The sequence below is a fragment of the Eurosta solidaginis genome, chromosome 1 (genome assembly GCF_040869045.1).
Source record: "Eurosta solidaginis isolate ZX-2024a chromosome 1, ASM4086904v1, whole genome shotgun sequence".
Classification (NCBI taxonomy): Eukaryota; Metazoa; Arthropoda; class Insecta; order Diptera; family Tephritidae; genus Eurosta; species Eurosta solidaginis.
Genome location: NC_090319.1, coordinates 26,076,128 through 26,086,766, shown reverse-complemented (window position 1 = coordinate 26,086,766; position 10,639 = coordinate 26,076,128). Strand labels below are relative to the sequence as shown.

The 10,639-nt window shown below is 33.9% G+C and overlaps 1 protein-coding gene across 1 annotated transcript; it reads right to left on the bottom strand.

Annotated features, from left to right (window-relative positions):
* Nucleotides 1–4,405: 4,405 nt before the first annotated feature.
* Nucleotides 4,406–6,756, bottom strand: LOC137238926 (uncharacterized). Its single transcript, XM_067763950.1, has 3 exons — nt 6,481–6,756; nt 5,405–5,591; nt 4,406–5,185 (listed from the first exon to the last, which is right to left on the bottom strand). The coding sequence occupies exons 1-3, from the start codon at nt 6,504–6,506 to the stop codon at nt 4,601–4,603; spliced, it is 798 nt and encodes a 265-aa protein (XP_067620051.1). The 5' UTR covers nt 6,507–6,756; the 3' UTR covers nt 4,406–4,600.
* Between the last annotated feature and the right edge of the window lie 3,883 nt (nt 6,757–10,639).

Sequence of the window (10,639 nt, the reverse complement as noted above, 5' to 3'; positions counted from 1 at the left end):
GCATTTTGTACGCATATTTGGTGAAATTTTCGTTTAAAACATTTTACAACATTTTAACAATTTGATCTTCAGTTGTAACTGTGTTAATCGAATTATATTATATATGTTATTATATTATTTTATTTATTTGTGGGAAATACGTTTCCATAGGTAACACACAGACACACAGAATTTGATTTCTATATATATAGATTTAAGAGGAGCAATATAAACGATATTTAAATAAAAAGTAATGTTCTCAATCGGGGGATTTTTATCCGAGAGCAGCAGTAGTGCTGAGGAAAGCAACGTGTGTTACATGCGCACTAGAAAGCGAATACTGAGAGAAAACACGAATTTATTTCAAATACCTGATAGAAAGTAAGTGATACAAGGGATAAAAGCCGATGTTGAAATAGGTCGAAGATTGCTCTACTTCTGCCATAAAACGACGATTCTAAAAAGCTAAAAATGCTTTCCGGTTGTTTAAATCCAAGGTTTAAAAAATTGTTTCGGGTGTCAAAGCGCGTTTTCCGGATCATTTTAGATGAGATATCAATATATATGTCTAGTGGACATAGATCCACTAAAATATCGCCAATACACAAGGTGGCTACTTTTTTGAGTTTTTTGGCGACAGGGAGCTACCAAGAAACTTTAGGGAACCAGTTGGTCAGCAGTATGTCTCAAGCAATGATAAGCAATGTCATAGCTGAATGCTTGGACATTTTCGAGGCTCATTTTTGTCCTAAGTGGATAAAACTGAGGATGACAGCGCAAGAAGAAAATGACGCAAAAGAAGCCTTCTATATCAAATGTGGAATACCGGGTGTAGTTGGGTGCGTCGATGGCACTCACGTGCGAATTAAATGCCCAAAGGAAGAAGTCCGACATTTGTACTATAATAGGAAAGGCTATTATAGTATAAACGCAATGATAGTAAGTTTCTTGGTTGATGTGGAAACATTGATTTCGACAGTATTAAGTAACATTTACATAAAAATTTAAGATATGTGATCATGATATGAGGATACGGTACGTCAACGCTAAATACCCAGGATCAAACCACGACGCATTTGTTTGGGCGGCAAGCAGTGCGGAAGAGCTGTTCAGGACAGAGTTCAACGCTGGAAAAAGAAACACTTGGCTTTTAGGTAATACTGAACAAAAGTCCTGCATACTGTTTTTATGTTTTAAACTGTTACCTTCATTAACAATAGGAGACTCCGGCTACCAGCTACTTCCTTATTTAATGACGCCCTTCCGTAGCCCTGATAATTTTGTAGAAACAGGGTTTAACACAAAATTAATAAAGGGCCGGAATATAATTGAAAGGTGTTTTGGCGTAGTGAAAAATCGGTTTAGGTGCATAATTGGCGAAAGAGGGCTGCATTATACCCCACAAAAGACCACACAAATTATAAATGTATGTTGCGCTATGCACAATATGTGTATTTTTTATAACTATGAGTGGACGGAAGTCGAAGAAGACGTTATATATGAGGAGGAGTTCGATGGCATTGATTCATCTGAAGCCCGAAGCATCAGGCAGAGGCTCGCAGAAAGCTTAATATAAACTTTTTGCCCCGCTTTATATTCCATAAAGTTTATGTACCATGTACATTAAAGTGGTATGTCTGGCGAAGTGGCAGAGCGTTCTGTGTAAATCCGCTATTACATTCCTTGTACTTTATAATTGTTCAAAATTTTCGCACTAAGCAAAGTAAAAAAATTTTATTCAAAAATGGTTTCAAAAATTGATAGAAAAATTATTTTCAGTTTTTCATAATCTTAGTCATATTTGATTATTATTTTCGTCCAACTGTATGATAAAATGGCCACATATGTAGATCAGCGGATGGAGGAGCTGGGAGCTTCAAGAGTTTTCGAACTTAGCGTCTTGGTGATGACGATGCCAATATTGAAGATGATTTTATCACACGGAAGGGTCGCTTTTGGCCTGCCGTCTGCGACTTCTTTGGCATCGAAGGTGGTGGTGAGGAAGATGAGGCTGATAAGGAATTTTTACGTAGTATGTTTTCCATCACACCTGAAGGCAAAGAAAAATATCAAAGGTGGACTCATGACGTTTGCAGAAATACTGTTCATATTTTGGAGGACACTAGATCATGTGTGTGAGTTATTGCCTCATCTTCACACTATTACTCGATATCTTCCTCAGAGGTAGAATTTTTTTTAAATATCTATTGGTTGTTAAAATATGTACGTCTAAATCATTATTTTTTTGTTTCAGTTTTATCCGAATCACCTACATGTACCTGCTGTTTTAGTGCAATACAAAACTCCAACTGGTCGCATAAATAAGGGTGTAGGGATTTAATTTGGAACGTGTTGGGTAAAAGAATGGCCACTTCTATATATGCGTGTATGTTAAAGTGAACCTTAGCACACAAAATTGTGTAATATATAATCTTTTGCTTTTTAATTTCATAGTGATGTAAAAAATATTCGGCTGATATATTGAGCTAAAAATGTTAAGCTTTTGATTAACTCAAATATATAGAACTAAACAGGTATTTTATAATTCCTTGTTAAGTCGAAATATTAATGTTAAAAGATCGAAATATTGTGAGAATGCATGTGGATACATATATGTCAGTCTGTATTGAAAAGAACTAGATATATTTAGTAAATTCAATGGTAAGCTTGTCCTAAGCATCACGCAAAATTTTTCTTGGCTACTATTGTAATTATGAATTTAATGTATGTATATGAATTTGATGTATGTAAATATATGTGCGCACAAATATATGTTTGTTGAATAATTTCCTGAACAATTTGGAGCTCTTCATATTTTAAATATTTACAAGCACATAATATCTTGCATTTAAATACTCGAAATATTATTAAAATTAATTTAAACTTAAGTTTATTTGAAATTACTTTATTAACTTTTTGTTAGTTAAGAAACTGTTATCAAAAAATGTATGGTTTTAGTATTGGTGTATTTTGCCTTTGAGAAGATCGCATATAAACTGGAAATTTTATTTTGTTAAATTGTATTGTTTTTCTTTATAGAAACAAATTGCCTTTAAGAATTATAAATAAGTAGATATCGTGTTAAATTTTTGAAAATTAGTCTTTCTTTATTGTGCACTATTTACTCAAAAAAATAAAAATAAAATTCTTTATAGATGTTTGTACACAACATTAATTAAATATATTTTTATTATAAATAATTAATAAACATTCGCTCTCAACGATAATAAAAATAATTCTTAAAAATATTTAATAAATTATAGTATTAGAGCATATCTCCACTTAGAGCTTTACAGTTAAGATTTACTGAATGTCGTATTTTAACCTGCACTGCCTCCACTGTACTTTTATTTGACATATTTTTTTCGTATTGAAAAAAATAAATAAATAATGAGACCACATGCACAGATTCACAAAAAAAGTTTACTTTTTCGGATTGAATACATACATTTTTACATGTTCTACAAAGCAAAGGCATATCTGATATTCTAAAATCTGAACTTGAAAATCTTCAAACAACATCTGTAATCCTTGATTTTAAAAACTACCCCAACTTAAAATATTTTCCAAACAATTTTTGTTTTTCTTAAATTTTTTCACAAGTGAAAATTAACAACAAAAATTTTGAGTCGTTCAAAAGATATTAACGAAAAAAATGCTTATTTATGACAAAGCTCTCTAAATGGGATCCACATAGTGGCGATGATATGAAACCAATATTACTAAAATAAAGCGAACAATATAATAAACTTTGATTACGAAACAATCAGTGCATAGCCATAACTTAATCCAAAATTGTGGTTATATTTATTTTGGATATACCAAAATTGGCTAGACTTAAGGATGAAACCATAAAGGATCGTTGCTAAATTAAAGCTTTTGGACGCCAACCAATGAATCAAACATTTTTTTACATATTGTCTGGGCAATTAGAAAACCACCGTTTTCGATTCCACATTCTTTTATGTAATGAGTGTAGTAAAATGTGCACATGTGTGTATACTTACCATGGAATATGTTTGAATCAACGCTCATATACCATTCCCCCTATATGTTGCATGTATATATTCGCCTCGATAAGCGCTTACGATTTACTATTGCATCCTAAAATTTACTTGTATGTAGAAATTAACCCGTACATGCAACAAACGAGAATTTTTCTTTCAACAAAGCGGAAAAATATTCAAAAATAATAAAAAACATTTAAAAAAAAATCCAAAAAAATCAAAAATAATCAATTAATTTAGATTATTTTTGATTTTTTTTTAATTTTTAATTACTTTTGATTTTTTTCAATAATGTAAAAAATTATGATTTTTTCCTTTTTTTTATCAATTGAAAAGTAATCAAATAAATGGCGTTTAAAGAAAACAATTAATGGAACGGCTAACCATTAGTTAGTAATCACTATTTAACATGTCTGATTCAGATATGTTTGTGCTTTGTAGAACATGTGAAACTGTAGGTGTTTAATTGGTAAATGCAATTTTTTTTGTGGCTGAGAAAATTTACAAAAATGTAAACTGTGCATGTCTTTATGGTTTTTTTTTTTCAAATACAAAAAAATTACCTTGGTAGTTTTCTTTGAGGTACTGAAATGTAATTACTTCCTTTACAATTTTTAAAATGGCAAAACAATATTGTTTCTTTCTTCAATGAGCCTACATAATTTTTCAGCTGCAATAGCTTGCCGGTCTACGGCTTCAGCCACTCTCTTCATAATTTCAACTTGCAACCTAAAAATATCTAATAAAAGTTTATGGTTTTCGATTTCTTCTTCTAATAACTCCGTTCTTCTCCGTTTACGCTGTCCTGATTTCTTTTTGTTATAGATTTGCTGGATTTCTGGTGGAGTTAAGTTACTATTGTCGTTGCTTGGTATGTGCAATGATAACGCCTGTCCACATTCGATTGGAGAATCAGACGACTGAATGGCGCCTTCCGTTGCATGTTGAAAGGCATCCTGGGTCGAAATTTTAGTGGCGATTTGTGATGAACTTTGCGCCGAAGTAGTGGCTTGCGACGGTTCCACACCAAAGTCACGACCACTTGGATCCGGCGATGCGTTCAAATTGACAATTTGGTCAATGGTCTGTTCCATTGCTGTCAACGGACTTTCACAAAATGGACCACCTCCAGTAGCGCGAATTTCATTTCGGTTCTTAGAAATTTTTCTTTTCGTTCGATTGCGCATGTCGGTCCAGACCTAAAGTTGTACACAAAATTTTAGTGATAGTATGGAAACTAGCTGTTAAAAAAAGTTTGGCGTTGTTATTACTTAACAGACAGGATAAAATACAGAAAAATTGATTAACGACCACGTTAATTTTTCATTAAAAAAAAACTTCAAAGGTCCATTCTTAAATATAACCTTATATTGTCTGCCCTTTCCAAAACTCTCTATTTCAACAAACGCATGACTTACCTTCTTCCACTCATTCACACTTCGACTTGGGGGTCCGGCCGAATTTAGCTTCACCGCTATCTCCTCCCACTTCCGATCAAAGACGGCTTTGCTACCGCCATACACAGGGGCACCTCTTGCTATATCAACATTTCTCTCCATTTCCTTGGAGAGAATGTCGAATTGTTGATTGGTAGTTTTTTTATACCTGCAAAATTATAAATCATATCATGTGTATTTCAGACTCTTCTGTGTAAGCATAATATTGCAAGTCGTAAATTGATAATGGTCTAGAACAGGGGTCGACTGCTAATATGCGCCCAGAAATATCGCTGCGTTTATAAAATACCCTGCCAACTTCAACTGCAAACATCTCTGGGCAGAGATACAATTTTTCTTTTTCGCTTTCGGATTATTTTTGTCGAGGACAATACGCGTATTTTGAAATCTCTATCCATATTTTTGGACGCGTATTAATAGTCAACCCGGTTCTAGACTCTTACCCTTAAATTTACCGGGGGTAATTCTTTACTTTATCTCACAACTCCTAAAACTCGTCTAAAAATATCGGAATGACTGTCAAAAGAAGAGTTTTGCACCCAGGACGACGACCTCGAAAGAGGAAATTAAAAATTTGATTTCTGTCAAAAGATATTTCCAAAAAACTTAAACATTGCCCAGGAGCGCTCCGAAACCGGGGTGGGATCCATAGTACTTTTGAGCAGAACACCTCTCATCAAAATTAAAAAATTACCCAGGGTGGGTCGAATACCGGTTTGGACATCAAAACTTAATCCGCGCAAAACACTTTTACACACGGTTTTTTTGTGGGTAAAAACCATCAAAATTCAACCACATGAAAATTTCCAAATTTCTTCCGCTCTAAGGAAATAAAATTAAATTTCCGCTTTCCGATTATTGATCCTGGGTTCATTGCGCGTCTTCGGACAGCTTTCCCGATATTTTAGGACGAGTTTTAAGTCGTATTCCGCTCACTTCCCATATTTATGGACGGGTATTAGTAGTCAGCCGCTGTTCTAGACCTTTATCTTGCATGCTCGCTTCATATAAGTATACAAACTTATAAATTTACTTACATTTTTCCGTTTTTTAAGCCACTCATTTCTTTTTATTTTGTGTTTTTCCATGAATTTTGAATAATATTTTAACTTTAATAATTACTCCAGCTTTCAGTAATTGTTTTCCCACACTTATTTTAATTTGACATACACAACAGCTGGCTGGGTTGCAATTCAACTGTAACTACTATTAGTTTGAACATACCTCATCTGTGCCAAACGATACTACAATTTTTTACTTTTTACAGCGAAACTTATGTTGCTTTTTCATGTCTTTGAACATAACGAGCAAATGTTCACCCAAGTGAATACCTCAAACGCGACCCAGAAGCAAGTGAATATTTTGACAGCAAAAATGAGTTTCCGTGACACTTTGCGTCGCTATATAATACGAAAAAACGTAAGACAATCACCTACAGTCACCGATAGTCACGGAGAGTCACCGAAGTGAATGAATGCTCTTATATGATACGAATTTGGTTTCACTTGGGTGAAAGTGACTCTTCGCGTCGCTTTGCGTTATACATAATAACGCCATTAAACAGGTGACTTTGTAAATATATGCGCTTTGATATACAAGCTATTGGGCGAGGAGAAGACGAGGGCAAAACTTAATAGATTTTTTTTTATTCGTCTTCGAATAACTCTCACCTACTCTGTTTTACAGTTTTCGAGAACAATTTTTCTCATAATCGAACCACTACGATATTTATTTACTACGAGCTCGAATTCATATCAATGTGATTTAAAATTAGTTAACACGTATTATCAAAATGGACAGCATTATAAGTCATAAGAACAAACATCCTAACATTTTCTTAGATGGATTTGAATATACATTCGATAGGTCATATAATGAAACAGATTATTTTTTCTGTAGCAAGTAAGAACTTAATTCTAATTCACAAAATTTGAAGTTTTTTCACTTTCGTGAATGTGTTTTAGTAAAAAAACGTGAATCGAATTGTGGTGCGAGATTAATTCCATATAACAACGTGGAACCAGGTGAAAATAATGACAACATGAAGATAACAGGCATACATTTACATGCACCAGATGCTAGGAAAGTGGAATGTTATCGATTGGCAAAAGACTTAAAACGGAAGGCTGCGGAAGAGTGTAGTACCTCGAGAGATATTGTAGGACAGATTATATCAAATGCAAATACAGCTGTTAGACCGATTCTCCCTTCAGTCGATCAAATGATGCGCACCGTCAGGCGAACACGTGCTTTAGGCCCTTATTATGTATGTCACCGTGAATGTTTGCGTCGCATTCACTCACATTCACATGCACCCAGAATTCGTATTTTATAACTTCTTACGTATTCGCGTTCGTTCTCTTACGTAGTCACTACGTATTCACTGAGTATTCACTGAGACTGTCAAGCCACTTATTACTTTTGTTATTTCGGAAAAGTTTGCAGTGCAATTTTTTCGGAATAACATCGTTGTAACGAGCTGGCAATATTACAGGGAAACACCTGTAGTGTAAATAGATAAAAAACAGTACTAAACGATTTCAATAATATTGATTGTGTTTTTAAAAGTGCCGAATATTAACCAGTAGCTTGCTAGGGTGTCGGTTTCCGGCAAATCAGCAAAAAAGTAAACAGTTTTTGATATGCTCTTTTGCATAACTATTTAATATGGTACATTCCGTGGCAATTCCGAGGGCAGTGTTTTGGCATGCTTGCAGCCTTTTCGAGTAGTGTTTTTAAACTGGCTGCGAGTAGAACATAAGTTTATTAGAGAACATCATCGTCAAGTTTTTAATGTACATAAGTGGAATATATATTTCATTAGACGCTATTTAACAGCTACTTTGTTTTAACAGCATCATGAAGCTGAACCCTTTATTGAAGCTATTGCTCCTAAAATTATTTACACTGAAGACTCAGAGCTTGATGCTGACAGCCTGCAACGTCTGATACTACACTCACAGATGACGGATGCTATAGTGGTATAAAATTTTATGAAACAAAAGGGCGTGGAAGTTAGCTACGAATTAAAACAAAAACTTTTAGAACTTATTTGCTTTTGCAATAACGAAGAACCTTTGCCCGGAGAATTAATAGAGTAGAGTTGGTTCAAAGCTAATGCAGATGCATGTGAGCGTAATCGTAAATATTGGAAAGATGGTGAGTTAGCTGAGCAGCTATTTGGAGAATTACAATCAAAAGCAGCCAAATCATATGCAGCGCTTATAAGAGACATGGCTAAGTATTTTCAGGAAAAAATTAATTTTTATATTTATTTCATTCTTTTGTTGTTGTTGTTGTTGGTAAAATAATAGTTCATCCAAAAGGCGGGATTATTCAATAGTTGTTATTGTGATTGCAGAACAGTCCACAGGTCCAAGTGGCTTTTACGGTTATGGGCAAATCCCGGTTCCACCGGAAAGAGCATTGGAGCGTTGAAGTTTTTTACCTCCATACCTACTGCGCATTTTAGTCACAGCACCTTCTTTGTTGTATTAACGGTAAAGACAATGTTGTTGTTGTTGTATATACTTTGCTGTTTGAAGAAAATGAGGATTGATGGTCCTTTACCGGATATATATCCGGTATGTTCCTGTAACAAGCACCATTAACGTAAAAGCTCGACCATCTCGGGAATGATTTATAATGACCACATTGAACCTTCTAGCCCATACCACCAATAATTTTTTTTGAAAGACTTTTATTACAAAAGTAATAACAATTTAGGTCCCTGACTATAATTTTTATAGGTTTCGCTTATGTTTGTTTTTTTATTCCTGTAAAGTTTAACGAAATATGCATCCACATTGAACGAAGCTCTAAATATAACCTTTATCAGCTGTCTATGGAAAATGTCGACCTTTTTTTCACGAAATGTGAAGATTCTTCAGTTTTTACTCAAAAATGATAAAAAAAACGACAATAAAAAAATGTAGCGAATGAAGCAAACGCGACCCAGAAGCAAGTGAATATTTTGACAGCAAAAATGAGTGTTCGTGACACTTTGCGTCGCTATATAATACCAAAAAACGTAAGACAATCACCTGCAGTCACCGATAGTCACTGAGAGTCACCGAAGTGAATGAATGCTCTTATATGATACGATTTTGGTTTCACTTCGGTGAAAGTGACTCTTCGCGTCGCATTGCGCTATACATAATAACGCCGTTAAATTTCGTTCCGAAAAATCCTAATAATAAATCCTATAACTCATTTAAACCTAAATATGTGATGTCGGATTTCGAGAAGGCGGCAATTAATTCAGTAAAAAACTCGTTTCCCGAAGCATTGGTTCATGGATGTTTTTTCCACTTTTCCAAAAACATTTGGAGACATATCCAATCAATAGGGCTGCAAACGAGTTATAAAAATTGTTCAATTTTCGCGATGAACTTAAAATATTTACTAGCACTTGCATTTGTTCCAGAGGAAATGTTGATCGATGCATTCGGATTGATATCTGAACTGGAATTTTATGTGGATAACGACGATAAGGAATACAAATCCGAAATACAAAACTTATTAAATTATTTCGAGGTAACTTATATTGGATTTCCACTTCCTGGAACACAGCAACGTCGGAAGAAGTTATATCCCATCGAATTATGGAATATGTATAATATCACCAAATTGGGAGAAGCCCGAACAAATAATGCTATAGAAGGGTGGCACAACGCCATTCGAAATGCATTTGGGACACACCCTAACATATTTAATTTCATAAATAAAATAAACAATAACAGAAACAAAACCACAGCAATTTCCAGCTGGAGGTGAGCCATATCGAAAACGCAAGAAAAAATATAAAGACTTCGACCAGCGTTTGTTTAATATTGTAAATTCATTTGAAAAGGATGAACGCGAAAATGATTTAATTAATTACATGCTTGCCATTGCACACAATTTAAAATTTTAGATTGTAATACTTTTTCTTTATACATAATACCTTCTAAATAAATAAACGTTTCTGAATTTTGATAAATATTTAATGTTTTTACTTTCTGAATTTTGACTTCTGAATTTTGACTTCTGAAATTTGACTTCTTAAATTTGACTTCTGAAATTTGACTTCTTAATTTTGACTTCTGAAACTTGACTTCTGAATAATGATTTCTGAAAACTGACTTCTAAGTTTTGACTTCAGAATTTTGTCTTTCTGAAAAAAGGGTTCTGACTAATGTTTTCTGAAAAAGTGTG